The sequence below is a fragment of the Poecile atricapillus genome, chromosome 3, assembly GCF_030490865.1.
Source record: "Poecile atricapillus isolate bPoeAtr1 chromosome 3, bPoeAtr1.hap1, whole genome shotgun sequence".
NCBI lineage: Eukaryota > Metazoa > Chordata > Aves > Passeriformes > Paridae > Poecile > Poecile atricapillus.
In genome coordinates this window covers 1397662-1414351 of record NC_081251.1, presented here as the reverse complement: position 1 = coordinate 1414351, position 16690 = coordinate 1397662, and the positions used below count along the sequence as shown (strand labels likewise).

The following is a 16690-nucleotide window of genomic DNA, read 5'->3' as shown; positions in this document are numbered from 1 at the left end:
TTCTGTTTTTAAGGGACAATCCTTTGTCAGTGAGGTGGATGCAGAGACACCCGGCCGTATCTGTATACTTTATTATTTTCTCCTAATTGTTTTTTTAATTAAACTTTTAAATTCTATAAAGATTATGTGAACCTCGTTTTTCACAGAATCATTTGTGGCTCGTCTCACCTGAGGGGATTCTCCTCTCTCCTGGCCCCTCCTTTGTCCTTCTGTGAACATTCCTGAGCTCTCTGTCCTCGTTGATCTTTTCATTGCTCAAGTTTTATGCCTTGTGCTCGAGTTTCTTTCTGCATTATAGACGCGAATTATATAAAAAATACACATATTAGAACTGTCTCCCCTTTTCCCTTTCCTTTTCCTCCCTCCCTTTCCCCTTTTCTCTTCCCTGTTTTTTATTTCTCTTTCCCCTTTTTTCGGCCCCTTTCACCCCGTTTCCTTTTTTTTCATTTCCCTTTTCCTCTTTCCTTTTTTCTCCCTTCCCTTCCCTTCCCTTCCCTTCCCTTCCCTTCCCTTCCCTTCCCTTCCCTTCCTTCCCAAATTCCCTTCCCAAATTCCCTTCCCTTCCCTTCTCCCCCATTTTTGTCCCTCTCCCCCTTTTCCCATCCCCGCCTCGCTTCTCTTTCCTTTCCCCGCCCGGATCCCCGGCAGTGCCCAAGGCCAGGCTGGACGGGGACAGTGGAAGGGATCCCTGCCCGTGCAGCTTGCCGATGCCCTAATTAACACCAAAATCCTTAATTAGCGCCTCATTAACCGCCCGTTAACTCCCAGCTCCTCCAATTCCCACCTGTCCCCTCAGAATCTCCCGCGCGCGGGACGGGCGGCGCTGAGACTACAACTCCCATCAGCCCCCACGCGCCACACGGGGCGGAAGCGCCGCTCTGCTCTCGCAGGGAACGCTGGGAGTTGCAGTCTAAACCCGGGCCCGCGCGGCGAGCCGCGCTCTCTGATTGGCTGCCAAACCGGAGGGGCGGGTCCAACGCGGAGCCGCGCGCTGTTCCACCAATGGCGAGCGAGTGCCGATGATTGACGCGTCTCTCAGCCAATAAAGGCGCAGGGCGGGCGGTTCGAAGGCGCGCGGCTGAAGGCGGGAAGCGACCATGGCGGAGGCGGCGCTGAGGTGAGGGAGCCGCTCTGAAGGGGCTCTGAGAGGGGATTTGGGGAGGCTCCGAGAGGGCTCTGAGGGGGGTTTATGGAGGCGACTCTGAGGGAGCTCTGAGTGGAGGCTTGGGGAGGCTCCGAGGGAGCTCTGAGGCGGCTCTGAGGGAGCTCTGAGAGCTCTCAGTGGGGATTTGGGGAGGTTCTGAAGGAGCTCTGAAGGCTTTGAGTGAGGATTTTGGGAGGCTCTGAGAGAGCTCCGAGGACTCCGAGGGAGCTCGGAGGGCTCTGAGTGGGGGTTCGGGGGGGTTCTGAGGGGTTTTGGGGAGGCTCTGAGGCGGCTCCGAGTAGGGATTTGAGGGGGCTCTGAGTGAGGGGTCTGGTGAGGCTCTGAGGGAGCTCTGGGTGCTCTGAGTGGGGATTTGGGGGAGCTCCGAGGGGGCTCCGAAGACTCTGAAAGAGCTCTGGAGGAGCTCCACGGGCTCTGAGTGGGGATTTGGGGAGGCTCTGAGGGCTCTCAGTGGGGTTTATGGGGAGACTCCGAAGAAGCTCCGAGGGTTCTGAGGGAGCTCCACGAGCTCTGAGTGGGGATTTGGGGAGGCTCCAAGGGAGCTCTGGGTGCTCTGAGTGGGGATTTGGGGGAGCTCCGAGGGGGCTCCGAAGACTCTGAAAGAGCTCTGGAGGAGCTCCACGGGCTCTGAGTGGGGATTTGGGGAGGCTCTGAGGGCTCTGAGTGGGGATTTGGGGAGGCTCTGAGGGCTCTCAGTGGGGTTTATGGGGAGACTCCGAAGAAGCTCCGAGGGTTCTGAGGGAGCTCCACGAGCTCTGAGTGGGGATTTGGGGAGGCTCCGAGGGAGCTCTGCGGGTTCTGGGGGAGCTCCGAGTGAGCTCTGAGGGCTCTGAATGGGGGTTCGGGGAGGCTCCGAAGAAGCTCCGAGGGTTCTTGATGGAGCTCCGCGGGCAGTGAGTGGAGGTTTGGGGAGGCTCTGAGGGGCTCCAAGGGGGCTCTGAATGGGGGTTTGGGGATGTTCCGAGGGAGCTCGGAGGGCTCCGAGGTCTCTGAGGGGGCTCTGGGGGAAACTCCGGGGGAGCTCCGCTGGTTCTGGGTGGGGATTTGGGGAGGTCCCTGGGGGAGCTCCAGAAGGTCTCTGGGGGGGTCTGGTGAGGCTCTGAGGGAGCTCTGCGGACTATGAGTGGGGATTTGGGGGATGCTCTGGGGGAGCTCCACGGGGTCTGAGTAGGGATTTGGGGAGACTCCGAGGTAACTCTGCGGGTTCTCGGGGAGCTCCGAGGCGGCTCTGAGGGCTCTAAGTGGGGATTTGGGGGGGCTCCGAGGGTTCTGAGGGAGCTCCGCGGGCTCTGAGTGGGGCTTTGGGGATGTTCCGAGGGAACTCTGAGGGCTCCGAGGTCTCTGGGGGAGCTCCGAGACGACTCTGAGGGAGCTGCGGGGGAGCTCCGAGGGTTCTGAGGGAGCTCCGCAGGCTCTGAATGGGGGTTTGGGGAGGCTCCGGGGGAGCTCCGAGTTCTCTGGGGGGGCTCCAAGAGGTCTCTGGGGGAGCTCCAGGGGAGCTCTGAGGTCTCTGGGGGGGCTCCTCGGGCTCCGGGAGCTCTTTGGGGCCTCTGAGCGGATTTTGGGGGTTTTGGGGTGGTTGCAGTGAAGCCCTGAGGGGATGGGAGGGGTTGGGAAACCCTCCATGGATCCCACGGGAATTCCATCCCAAAAATCAGAGGGACCCCTCAGAATTCCATCCCAAAAATCAGAGCGATCCCATGGGAATTCCATCCCGAAAATCAGAGGGATCCCACGGGAATTCCATCCCAAAAGATTCAGGAACCCCAGGGGAATTCCTTCCCATGGAATTCCAATCCCAAAGGATTTGGGGATCCCACGGAACCCAATCCCAAAGATTTGGGGCAGCCATGGAATAAAAAACAAACCCCGAAAGGTCCTGGGCCAGCAGAGATCCCAGAGGTTTGGAAATCCCGGGAAAAAATCCCAAAGGATTTGGGCATCCCACAGAGACCCCAAGGATTTGGGAGCCCTCCCAAGGATTCCCAAAAAAGTTGGGAAGCCCGGAAGGATTTGGGATCCCCCCGGGAGCTGTGGATGGAATTCCCGAGGGAGCCGCTCCCGGCTGGGGGGGGAGGGGTTTGTGCCCAGGATTTGGGAATTTTTGGGATCAGGAATAATTCCCAGGGCTGGGAAAATCCTGGGATGGAGGAGGGGATTTGTGGGATTTAATGGGATTTCTGGGAATGAACGGAATTTCTGGGATTCCTGGGCTTTAAGGGGCCAAAAAGTGGGATTTATGGAATTTCTGGGAATGACTGTGTATTATTGAGATGGCTGGGGATGCTGGGAATTTTTGGGAATTACTGAGATTTTTGGGAATTAATGAATTCTTGGGATTTGTGGGAATTCCTGGGATTTATTGGGATTTCTGGGAATGGCTGGGATTCCTGGGATTGCAGCTGAAATTCCTGCGGGAAGGGCGGGAGTTTGGCAGGGCCGATCCCTGGGATCTCCATCCCGGCATTCCCGGGGTTTTATTCCCGGATTTCCCCTTCCCCATTCCCTCCCTTTTCCCTGCTCCTCCCGGCCTTTTCCCCTGGAATTCCATCCCAATTCCCACCTGGAAAAACCCCTGGAATTGCAGGAGCTGCGGAGCCGCGGGAACGCCCCGGAAACGGAGCCGGGATCCTGACAGGTGAGATCCCAAAAATCCCCAAAATCCGGGAATTCAGGGCTTTTCCCGGGATTGGGGAATCCTCAGAATCCCCAAAATCCCGTGGGAAAATTCCTTGGGGAATTCCCGGGATCTCATTCCCGGTTTTTTTTCCAGCTCCTCCAGCTGGGAATTCCGGACCCCGGAGCGCAAACGGCTCCGAGCCCTTCCCGAATCCCCGGCCCGGAATTCCCACCAGGAAAACCAGGAGGAGGAGGAAGAGGAAGCTTTTCCCGGGAAATCGGCACGTTCCCTGAGATTGGACATCCCGGCGGGAAATCCGGGAATTCCCGGGAATTCCCAGCCCGGCTCCGCCTCTTCCCACAATTCCCAACTTCCCGTGGGGGCTTTTTATGGGAAAAGGATTTACCTGGATCCTCTGGAGAGGAAACGGCTCCGGGAGCTGCTGGGAGACGGCAACGGCACGGAAAAACCTGGGAATTCCGGGAATCCCAGCAGGAATCCCAGCAGGAATTCCGGGAATCCCAGCAGGAATTCTGGCAATTTCGGCAGGAATTCCAGCGGGAATCGCAGCTCCAAAAGCAAACCCAATCCCAAGGCCCAGCGGGAGATTCCCAAAGGGAAAAGCAGCGGGAATGCCGGGAATTCCCGGAGTTCCGAGGCTGGGAATTCCCAGATTTCCCAGAATTCCGGGATTTCCCAGAATTCCCGGAATTCCGAGCGATTCCGGGTGCTGAGCGCGGGCGTGCGGCCGCCGCTGCGGCTCCCGCTGGGCTCCGCCTTCTTCCTGAGCGGGAAGAGATCCCGGAAAAACGCCGGGAATTCTTCCGGGAAAAGCTCGGGAGACTCCGGAGCCGCCTCCAGGGATCCTTCGGAAAAGGCTCGGCCGGGGCCGGAAAAAGCGGGAAAGGCGGAAAAAGCGGGAGAGGAAAGTGCGGGAAGGATTCCAGAGGCTCGGGAAGAGGAGAAGGAAAACCGGGAATGCTCCGGAGAGCCGGGAACGGCCGGGAACGGCACCCGGAATTCCGAGGGGAAGGAGGTGAGAGTGGGGATTGGGGAGAATTCCAGGGAATTCCTGGATTTCACCCTCGGGAAGGGCTCGGAGGGACCCAGAGCGGGAATTTCCTTGGGAATTTCCTTGGGAATTCTGGGGAGGTTCCTTTGGGGATTCCCTTGGGATTTTCCTTTGGGTTTTCTGGGGGAATTCTTGGGAATTCTTGGGGGGGTTTTCCTTTGGGATTTTCCTTTGAAATTCTGAGGGGATTCCTTGGGGGATTCCTTGGGAATTCTCTTGGGATTTTCTTGGGAATTCCTTTGGGATTTTTGGAGGGGTTCCCTTGGGATTTTCCCTTGGGATTCCTTGGGAATTTTGGGGGGGATTTCCCTTTCCTTTGGGATATTTTTCCAAGGGCTCCTGATTCTCCCTGGGAAAAGCCGGGATCGGAATTCCAGCTCCTCTTTTTCCCCAGCTGGGATCAAGGCACCAAATTCCTGCTGAGTTTTGTGGGATCCGGGAGCCAAATCCTGGGAAAAAACAAAAACCAACCCGGAAAAAACTCCTGGAATTCCCCAAACTGAATTTTCCAAGGGTTTTCCTGCAGGCAATTCCAGATTTTCCTGATTTTTCTGCATCCCAGCCTGGGGAATTTGGGATCTGCTGGAGCCAAAAGCGCCCAAATTCCAGGATTTTCCTTGGGAATTGTGCCTGGAATTTCTTCCCGCTCCCAATTCCGGCTCTCCCAGAGCCCCTTTTTCCCTTGGAAAAGGCGCTGGGAATTCTCAGGATCGGGGGAATTCCCTGGGAATTCTGGGGCTCTGGGGAGGGAACCCCAAATTCCAGAGAAATCCTCGGGATGCGTCCGGAGCCTCCCGCAATTCTGGGTGGGATCCGTGGATTTCCCATCCCATTCCCAACATTCCCAAATCCCAGGACGTTCCCTCGGGCGCTTCCCGGGCTGGAGCAGGCCCGGAATTCCTGGGAAATCCATGGAAAAAAACCTGGAATTTCCCTCCGCAGGAAGCCCCTGGAATTCCTCCCTCTTCCAGCCCAGATTCCTGGGATTCCCCCGGCCCCAGGAAGGAACCGGGTGAGTTGGGAAAACTTTGGGAATTCTTTCCCGGATTCCCCAGCCAAAGCAGCGCTGGATTCCCGGGATTCCGGGGTTGGAATCGTGCCTTCCCGCTTTTCCTGAGGAATTCCCGGTTTTTTCCAGGCTCTCCGTGCCCGGCCGGGCTCTTCCCCATCTTCCTTCCCGCCCGGAAGAGGTGAGAGGGATCCCATTCCCGCTTTTCCAGAGGGGGCAAAGCCCGGGAATCCCAGGAATTCCCAAATCCCGGAATTCCGCTGCCTCCAGCCCTTGGAATTCCCGGGTTTTTCCCTCCAGATTTCCTGGGAATGCTCTGTCCCGGGAATCCTCCCTCCCTTCCCTGCTCAATCCCTGCCTGCATTCCCAGCTTTTCCCCGTTTTTCCCAAATTTCCCAGTTTTTATCCCCTTTTTTCCCACTTTCCCATTTTCCCAGCTTTTTCCCAATTTTCCTGCTGTTTTTCCCTTTTTTTTCCAATTCTCCCCGGCCTCTTCCAATTTTTCCCAGGTTTTCCCCGCTTTCCCCAAGTTTCTCCCACTTTTTCCTATTTTTTTTCCCAAGTTTCCCAATTTTTTCCCCCTCTTTCCCAGATTTTTCCTGCTTCTTCCTTTTCTTCTCCCTTTTCCCAGGATTTTCCTGGTGTTTCCCCTGGGTTTTCCCTTTTTTTTCCCGTTTTTTTTCCCCAGTTTTTCCCATTTTTCCCATTTTTCCCCAGGCCCCTGCAGGAGCTCCCGGCTCCCCTCAGCCCCTCTGGAAAAGCTCCCAGGAGATCCAAGGAATCCTCGCGGCATTCCCGGGATCAGATGATCATTGTGAGCTCCCCGGCGGGAATTCCCTGGGAATTGCGGGAGGGGGTTGGGAATTCTGGGAGCTTTGGGATCGTTCCCGGTTTTTTTGGGATCCTTCCCGGCCTTGGCTCCCTGGGAGAGGGGGAAATTCCTGAAATCCCTTCCCAAATTCCCAATTCCCTTCCCTGATGGCATCCCGAGGAATCCTGGAATGCCGAGCCCTTCCCTGGATCCCAAATTCCCTGGATCCCAAATTCCCGTCCCTTTCCCCCTTTCCTGGTATTCCCGGATTTTCCCAGATTTCCCTCCCCACATTCCCAACTCTTTCCCTCAATCCCTGTCTCCGGCATTCCCGGTGTATTCCCGCCATTCCCAGGATTCCCATCCCCATTCCGGCTGGTTCCCGGTGCCGTTCCCGTGGTTGTTCCGGCTCTTTCCCGTTGTTCCCATTCCCGTTGTTGTTCCTGGTTGTTTTCCCACTGTCACTCCCATTATTCCCATTATTCCAATTTTTCCCGTTCCCACTGTTATTCCTGCTCCCCTTCCCATTATTCCCCTTATTCCTGTTCCCATTCCCGCTGTCATTCCCGTTGTTATTCCCATTCCTGTTGTTCTGATTGTTCCCATTCCTGTTGTGATTCCCATTGTTCCCATTCCCATTGTTGTTCCCGTTGTTCCCGTTATTCCTGTTCCCATTCCTGCTGTTGTTCCTGTTCCCGTTCCCATTGTTCCCGTTATTCCCATTGTTCCCATTCCCGTTCCCGCTGTTACTCCTGTTATTGTCATTCCCGTTGTTCCAGTTGTTCCCATTCCCGCCGTCATTCCCGCTGTCATTCCCGCTGTTCCCGTTATTCCCGCTGTCGTTATTCCCGGTGATTCCCGTTGCTGCCGTTGTTTTTCCCCTCAATGATCCCGGTGGTTTTTCCCATCGCTTATTCCCGGTGATCCGTCATTCCCGGTGTGTGATCTGTGGTCATTCCCGGTGTTTGTGTGATCCCTGCTCATTCCCGGTGTTCTGATCCCTGCTCATTCCCGGTGTTTGTGTGATCCCTGCTCATTCCCAGTGTTCTGATCCCTGCTCATTCCCGGTGTTCTGATCCCTGCTCATTCCCGGTGTGCCGATGGGTGTTTTCCCGCCGTCATTCCCAGGACGCGGGGCAGCGTTCCCTGTCCCCGGAGCGCTGCGGATCCTGCGGGATGCTCTTCTCCCCCGCCCTGCCCGAGGATCGGCTCCAGCACCTGCGGCACCACCGCAGCCTCCGGAACAGACCCCGATTCCCGGTCAGTGACGGGATAAATAACACCGGGAATAACAGCGGGAATGGGGGAATAACAATGGGAATGGGAATGGGGGAATGGGAACGACACAGACCCCGATTCCCAGGCAGTGACGGGATAAATGACACCAGGAATAACAACAGGAATAACCGCAGGAATGGGGGAATGGGAATAACGGGAATGGGAACGGCAGAGACCCCGATTCCCAGTCAGTGACAGGAATGATGGGAATAAGAACAGTGGGAATGGGGGAATGGGAATAACGGGAATGGGAACGGCACAGACCCCGATTCCCAGTCAGTGACGGGAATGATGGGATAAATAACACCGGGAATAACAGTGGGAATGGGAATGGGGGAATAACAATGGGAATAATAATGGGAATGGGAACGGCAGCGACCCCGATTCCCAGTCAGTAACAGGGGGAATAACACCGGGAATAACAGCGGGAATAACAACGGGAATAGGAATAACGGGAATGGGAAAAGCAGAGACCCCAATTCCCGGTCAGTGACAGGAATGATGGGAATAACAGCGGGAATGGGGGAATAACAATGGGAATGGGAACGGCAGAGACCCCGATTCCCAGTCAGTGATGGGAATAACAACGGGAATAACACCGGGAATAACAATGGGAATGGGGGAATGGGAATAACGGGAATGGGAAAAGCAGAGACCCCACTTCCCGGTCAGTGACAGGAATGATGGGAATAACAACGGGAATAACAGCAGGAATGGGAATGGGGGCATAACAGTGGGAATAACAGTGGGAATAACAATGGAAATGGGAACGGCAGAGGCCCCATTTCCTGGTCAGTAATGGGAATGATGGGAATAACAATGGGAATAACACTGGGAATGGGGGAATAACAATGGGAGTAATGGGAATGGCAGAGAGCCCAATTCCCAGTCAGTGCCGGGATAAATGACAATGGGATAAATAACAATGGGAATAATGGGAATGGGAACGGCAGCGACCGCGAATCCCGGTCAGTGCCGGGAATGCGGGAATGGGAATGGGGGAATGGGAATGGGAAAGGGGGAATGGGAATGGGAGAATGGGAATGGGGGAATGGGAAAACTGGGAATGCCAGGAATGGTCAACCCAGAATAACAACGGGAACGGGAATGCCGGAGGGATGGGAATAGCGGGGGAGAGGCGGAACAGCGGGAATGGGAATAGCAGGACTGGGAATGGCGGGAGTGGCAGGAATGGGAAAACTGGGAATGGTGGGAATGGGAATGGGAAGAATGGGGAAGCTGGGAGTGCTGGGAATGGCAGGAATGGGAACAGTGGGAATGAGACTGGCAGGAGTTGCTGGGAATGGGAATGGTGGGAATGGGAATGGTGGGAATGGGAATGGCGGGAATGCCGGCCCCAGCGGATCCCAGTAGGAATTTGGGCTTTTCCCGGCAGGGCTGGAAGCAGGAGCGCGTGGTGGCGGAATTCTGGGATGGGAAAATCGTCCTGATCCTTCCCGGAGATCCCAAGCACGTCCTCAGGAAGGTACCGGCCCTTCCTCGGGAATTCCCTTGGGAACCAAGGGGATCCGATCCCCAAATCCCAAATCCCAGCGGGATCCGATCCCCAAATCCCAGCGGGATCCGATCCCTGATTCCCATCCCAAAATCCCGAAATTCCGGTTCCCTGGGCAAACCCGGCCTTCCTTTGGGAACAAATCCGGCTTTCCTGGGAATTCCCAGTGCCTGTCCCGTTTCCTGCAGGAATTCCTGGTCCCAGTCTTGTTTTCCCAGGAATTCCCAGCGTCCATCCCATTTTCCCTGGGAGTTCCTGGAGCCTATTCCCCGTTTCCTGGGAATCCCCATCCCAAAATTCCAGGAATCCCCATCCCAAATTCCCTGGGAATTCCCACAGATCCTCGTCCCAAATTCCTTGGGAATTCCCATGGATCCTCATCCCAAACTCCCTTTGTAATTCCCGGTTAATTCCCGGCATTCCATTGGTTAATTCCCAGTTAATAATTCCCGGCATGCCCGGTTAATTATTCCCGGTTAATTACTCCCGGTTAATTCCCGGTTAATCATCATTAATTCCCAGTTAATCATTCCAGGCTAATCAATCAATCGTTTCTGATTAATCAATCATTAATTCCTGGTTAATCATTAATTCCCGCTTAATCAATCAATCAATCATTCCTGGTTAATTGATCAATCAATCATTAATTCCCAGTTAATCAATGACTCATTAATTCCCAGTCAATCAATCATTCCTGGTTAATCAATCATTAATTTCTGTTTAATCAATCAACCAACCATTCACTCATTAATTCCCGGTTAATCAATCAATCAGTCAGTCATTAATTCCTGGTTAAATAACCAATCACTCACTGATTATTCCTGGTGAGTCAATCACTCCCCTGATCCCTCACTCCCTTGCTCATTAGTTAATTAATAATCAGTTCACGAACTCGCTCATTAGTTAATTAGCTGATGAGTTAATGAACACGCTCATTCGTTAATCAGCTGATGGGTTAATGAGCTCGCTCATTAGTTAATTAGCTGTTGATGTGTTAATGAGCTCTTTCGTTAGTTAATCAGCTGATGATGTATTAATGAGCTCGCTCGTTAGTTAATTAATCAGTTAATGTCTCTCCGTCAGGTGTGCTTGGCTCTGGCCAGTTAATCAGCTGATGATGTGTTAATGAGCTCTCTCATTAGTTAATTAGCTAATTAATCACTAATGTCTCGTCAGGCTCGTTTGGCTCTGGCCAGTTAATCAGCTGATGCTGTGTTAATGAACTCTCTCATTAATTAGTTAATTAATTAGTTAATCATTAATGTCTGTCCTCAGGCTGGTTTGGCTCTTGCCAGTTAATCAGCTGTTGATGTGTTAATGAGCTCTCTCATTAGTTAATTAATGTGTTAATGTCTCTCCTCAGGCTGGTTTGGCTCTTGCCAGTTAATCAGCTGATGATGTGTTAATGAGCTGGCTCATTAGTTAATTAATTAGCTAATCAGTTAATGTCTCTCTGTCAGGCTGGTTTGGCTCTGGCCAGTTAATCAGCTGATGATGTGTTAATGAGCTCTCTCATTAGTTAATTAGCTGATGATGTGTTAGTGAGCTCTCTCGTTAGTTAATCGGCTGATGATGTGTTAATGAGCTGGCTCATTAGTTAATTAGCTAATTAATCATTAATTAATCTCTCCCCAGGCCCGCCTGGCCGTGGCCGCGGCCGATGGGGAGCTGGGTCTGGGGGGAGGGGCCCCCTGCAGCCCCCGCCGGCGCCTGCTGCTCTTCCTGGGGGGGGGAGGGGCCCTGCAGGGCTGCCTGGAGGCCACGCCCATCACACAGGTCAGTCATTAGTTCATTAATTAACTCATTAACCCGTAATTAGCGTGGTAATTAGCTCATTAATTAGCTCATTATCTCATTAACTCAGCCCCCTGCTGCTGTTCCTGGGGGGGGGGGGAGGGGCCCTGCAGGGCAGCCTGGAGGCCACGCCCATCGCCCCGGTAATTAACTCGCCCCTTAATTAATTCATTAACTTGGTAACTAGCTTGTTAATTGGCTCGTTAGCTCGTTAATTAAGTTGTTAATTAACTCATTAATTGGCTGGTTAGCTCGTTAATTAAGTTGTTAATTAGCTCAGTTCCCTGCTGCTCTTCTTGGGGGAATTTCCCATCCCCATTCCCGCTTTTCCCATTCCCGCTTTTCCTTTTCCATTCCCACTTTTCCCATCCCCATTCCCACTTTTCCCTTCCCTCTTTCCATTCCCACTTTTCCCATTCCTGCTCTCCCATTCCCACTTTTCCTTTCCCATTCCCACTTTTCCTTTCCCATTCCCACTTTTCCCATTCCCACTTTTCCCATTCCTGCTTTTCCCACCCCATTCCCACTTTCCCTTCCCTCTTCCCACTTTTCCCCTTCCCACTTTTCCATTCCCACTTTTCCTATTCCCACTTTTCCTATTCCCACTCTCCCATTCCCATTTTTCCCATTCCCACTTTTCACATCCCCATTCCCACTTTTCCTGTTCCCACTCTCCCATTCCCACTTCTCCCTCTTCCCATTTTTCCATTCCCACTTTTCCCACCCCATTCCCTCTTCTCCCACTTTCTATTCCCACTTCTCCCATTCCTACTCTCCCATTCCCACTTTTCCTTTCCCATTCCCACTTTTCCCACCCCATCCCCTCTTTTCCATCCCCATTTCCATTTTTCCCATTCCCGCTTTTCCCATCTCCCATTCCCGCTTTTCCGCTTTTCCCATCCTCATTCCCACTTTTCCCATTCCCCCTTTTCCATTTTTTCCATTCCCGCTTTTCCCACCCCATTCCTGCTTCTCCCACTTTCCATTCCCACTTTTCCCATTCCTGCGTTTCCCACCCCATTCCCACTTTTTGCCGCTTTTCCCATTCCCACTTTTCCCTTCCCTCTTCCCATTTTCCCATTCCCCCTTTTCCCATTCCCCCTTTTCCCATTCCCCCTTTTCCCATTCCCACTTTTCCCATTCCCCCCTTTCCCCCTTTTCCCATCCCCCCATCCCCATTCCCATTTTCCCGCCGCCGTTCCCGCAGGCGTTCCGGGTGCTGCCGGAGCCGTTCCCGGATTCCCGGGATAACGGCGAGGATCCCGATTCCCGCTCCCCGCGCTGGGCGTGGCGCTGCCGGCGGGATCCGGAGCCGGCCGTGTGCGGGATCAGCCGGATCTGGGTGCTGCCGGCTCGGAGACGCCGCGGGATCGCCCGCAGGATGCTGGACACGCTCCGGTGGGAAAACTGGGAATGGGCTGGGAATGGGCTGGGAATGGGCTGGGAATGGGGAATGCTGGGAATGGGGAATGCTGGACATGCTCCGGTGGGAAAACTGGGAATGGGCTGGGAATGAGCTGGGAATGAGCTGGGAATGGGGAATGCTGGGAATGAGCCAGGAATGGGGAATCCTGGACACGCTCCGGTGGGAAAACTGGGAATGGGCTGGGAATGAGCTGGGAATGGGGAATGGGCTGGGAATGAGCCGGGAATGGGGGGATGCTGGGAATGCTGGACACGCTCCAGTGGGAAAACTGGGAATGAGCCGGGAATTCTGGGAATGCTGGGAATGGGGAATGCTGGACACACTCCGGTGGGAAAACCGGGAATGAGGGAATGCTGGGCATGCTCTGGTGAGAAAACCGGGAATGGCCCGGGAATGAGCCAGGAATGGGGAATGCTGGATACGCTCCGGTGGGAAAACCAGGAATGTGGGAATGGGGAATGCTGGACACGCTCCGGTGGGAATCCTGGGAATGATCCAGGAATGATCCGGGAATGCTGGGTGTGCTCTGGTGGGAAAACTGGGAATGATCCGGGAATGGGGAATGCTGGACACGCTCCAGTGGGAAATCTGGGAATGAGCTGGAAATGGGGGAATGGGGAATGCTGGGAATGGGGAATGCTGGACACGCTCTGGTGGGAAAACCAGGAGTGGCCCAGGAATGAGCCGGGAATGGGGGGATGCTGGGAATGCTGGACACGCTCCAGTGGGAAAACTGGGAATGAGCCGGGAATGCTGGGAATGCTGGGAATGGGGAATGCTGGGAATGCTGGACACGCTCCGGTGGGAAAACCGGGAATGAGCCGGGAATGGGAAATGCTGGACACGCTCCAGTGGGAATCCTGGGAATGATCTGGGAATGATCCAGGAATGCTGGGAATGCTCCAGTGGGAAATCCAGGAAAAATCTGGGAATGGGGGAATGCTGGGAATGGGGAATGCTGGGCACGCGCCGGTGAGAAAACCGGGAATGATCCAGGAATGCTGAGTGTGCTCTGGTGGGAAATCCAGGAAAAATCCGGGAATGGGGGAATGCTGGGAATGGGGAATGGGGAGGGGGCAAAGTGGGAGTGGGGTGGGGAAAACTGGGATTGGCAGGTCCAGGGAATCCTGGATGTGCTCTGGTGGGAACCGGGAATGGGAATGGGAATTCTGGGAATGCCGGGAGCTGGGAATGTTGTACGTACTCCAGTGGGAAATCGGAATGCTGGGAAAAATGGGAGTGGGGACGGGAAACTGGGAATGGAGAGGGAAAAGCGGGAATGGGAAACGGGACTGGAACCAAACCCCTCCATCCATCCCAAATTCCAGCGGAAACTCCGGGAATTCCAACCCCGCCCCTTCCCGCCGCCCACGGAGCCTCTCCCGGCCCACGGCCGATCCCACTTTTCCCATTTCCAATCCTGCTTTTCCCATTTCCAATCCCGGTTTCCAATCCCATTTTTCCCATTTCCAATCCCAGTTTTCCTGCAGTTTTCCTGTTTCCAACCCCATTTTTCCCATTTTTAATCCCTGTTTCCAATCCTGTTTTTCCCATTTCCAATCCTGTTTTTCCCGCGGTTTTCCCGTTTCCAATCCTGTTTTTCCCTGTGGTTTTCCCGTTTCCAATCCCGTTTTTCCAATCCCGTTTTTCCCGTGTTTTTCCCGCTGTCTCCAGGCGCACGTTCGTGTTCGGGGCCGTGCTGGATTCCCAGGATTTGGCCTTTTCCGACCCCACTCCGGACGGGCGGAGCCTGGCGGCCGCCTACTGCAACCGGCCCGACTTCCTGGTCTGCAGCTTCCTGCCGGGATCCCCGGGATCAGCGGGATCGGGATCAGAGGAGTCCCCAAAATCAGCGGGATTGGGATCAGCCGGATCCCCAAAATCAGCGGGATCAGTGAAATCAGCGGGATCAGTGAAATCCTTGGGATCGGCCGGATCGGGAGCCGTGGGATCCCTGGAATCAGCGGGATCGGCCGGATCCCTGACACCCTTGGGATCGGCCGGATCGGGATCAGAGGGATCCTCAAAATCCGTGGGATTTGGATCGGCCGGATCCCCGAAATCAGCGGGATCGGGATCAGCAAAATCATCGGGATCGGCCGGGTCAGGATCAGTGAAATCCTTGGGATCAGCTGGATTGGGATCAGTGAAACCATCGGGATCAGCGGGATCGGGATCCACGAAATCAGCGGGATCCACTGGATCGGGATCAGAGGGATCCCTGGAATCAGCGGGATCGGCTGGATCGGGATCTGCCGGGTCAGGATCAGGGAAATCCTTGGGATCAGCTGGATTGGGATCAGTGAAACCATCAGGATCGGGATCAGCGGGATCCCTGAAATCCTCGGGATCGGCCGGATCGGGATCAGCTGGATCCCTGAAACCAGCGGGATCAGCGGGATCGGAATCCGCGGGATCCACCGGCTCAGGATCCCTGGGATCATCGGGATCCGTGGGATCCTCGGGATCCGCCTGAATTCCCGAGGGGCTGCAAAGGCCGGGATGGACCCGGCCGGGATCCCAAGGGATCCTTCCCTAAATCCCTTCCCATCCCTTGGGAATCCTTCCCTAAAAATCCCTCGGGAATCCCCCGTTCCCTTCTTTTCTTCGGGAATCTTTTCCCTCCCCATCCCTCAGGAATCTCCCTTGGAAATTCCTCCCCGCTCCGTTCCACCAGAATTCCTGGAATTCTCCCGGAATTCCTTCGGGATTTCAGCGATTCGGGCTCAGGGATCCCTTCCCGAGGATTTTCCCGCTGGATCAGCATCGGGAGCCGCCCAGGAGGGAAATTCCAGGCGTTTCCTGGGAATATTCCCGGGTTTTGTGAGGCCATCCCGTGGATTTGTGAGCAGATTCCCGGTTTTTATGGAAATATTCCCAGATTTTCTGATGTTATCCCATAGATTTATAGAAATATTCCAGAGTTTTATGAAAATATTCCTGAGTTTTATGGAAATATTCCCAGGTTTTGTGATGATATCCCATAGATTTATGGAAATATTCCCAGTTTTTATGGAAGTATTCCAAAGTTTTATGGAAATATTCCAAGGTTTTGTGTTATTCCATAGATTCATGACAATATTCCCAGGTTTTATGAAAATATTCCCAGGTTTTATGAAAATATTCCAAGGTTTTATGACAATATTCCATAAATTCCTGACAATATTCCAAGGTTTTCTGGTGTTTTCTGGGAACATTCCAAGGTTTTCTGAGGGGATTTGATGGGAATATTCCAGGGCTTTTTGGAGGATGTTCCCGCCCCCTCAGATTCCCAAAATCCCGGAAAATCCCAGGGAAAAATCCACCAGTGCCAGGGATGGGGAGGGATCTGTTTATTGGGAATGGTCGGGAACGTTCCGGAGGGAAAACTGGGAAAAAATTCCAACGGGAAAAAAGGGAAAATTCCAGGAGAAACAAAAGGGAAAACTCCAATAAAAAAAAGAAGGAAAATTCCAATTAAATAAAAGAGAAAAATTCCAAGAAAAAAAAAAGTGGGAAAATCCCAAGAAAGAAAAGGGAGAACTCCAAGAAAAAGAGGGAAAATTCCAATAAAAAAAGAGGGAAAATTCCAGTGAAGGAAATGAGGGAAAATTGAACCCAGAGGAGGGAAAATGCAGCGGGAAAACTCGGGAATTCAAGTCCGAAAAAAGAGGGAAAAATCCAGCTGGGAAAGGAGGGAAAACCTGACCCAAAGGAGGGGAAATCCAGGAAAAAACCTCGGGAAAATCCAAATCCCCAAAAACTTGGGAAAATCCAACTGGGAAAAACGGGAAAATCCAACTCCCAACCTGGGAGAATCCAACGGGAAAACTTGGGAAGATCCAGGGGGGGGAAAAAAAGAGGGAAAATCCCACCTGGAAAAAGGAAAATCCAACTGGAAAAGTTGGGAAAATCCAAACCCAAATTTGGGAAAATCCATCCCGGAATTCTGGGAATGGGAGGGACACAATTCCAGATGCTCCCAGGGCCGGGAACGGCGCTGTGGGAATCTGGGAATAC

At 53.6% G+C, this 16690-nt stretch overlaps 1 protein-coding gene across 1 annotated transcript; it reads left to right on the top strand.

The window, feature by feature from the left end:
- Positions 1-1083: 1083 nt before the first annotated feature.
- ESCO2 (establishment of sister chromatid cohesion N-acetyltransferase 2) lies at positions 1084-16690 on the top strand. The gene is made up of 12 exons (XM_058834364.1): positions 1084-1117; positions 3753-3803; positions 3939-4214; positions 4335-4821; positions 5800-5869; positions 5996-6047; positions 6584-6680; positions 7806-7937; positions 9352-9441; positions 11107-11247; positions 12473-12663; positions 14366-16690. The coding sequence occupies exons 1-12, from the start codon at positions 1098-1100 to the stop codon at positions 15165-15167; spliced, it is 2409 nt and encodes an 802-aa protein (XP_058690347.1). The 5' UTR covers positions 1084-1097; the 3' UTR covers positions 15168-16690.

Excerpts from the sequence above, each read along its gene's own strand:
- ESCO2 (XM_058834364.1), top strand. The coding sequence starts at position 1,098 with ATGGCGGAGGCGGCGCTGAG. Across the intron at positions 6,048-6,583 it reads TTCCTTCCCGCCCGGAAGAG|GCCCCTGCAGGAGCTCCCGG; the intron begins GTGAGAGGGATC and ends ATTTTTCCCCAG. Across the intron at positions 6,681-7,805 it reads CCCGGGATCAGATGATCATT|GACGCGGGGCAGCGTTCCCT; the intron begins GTGAGCTCCCCG and ends CGTCATTCCCAG.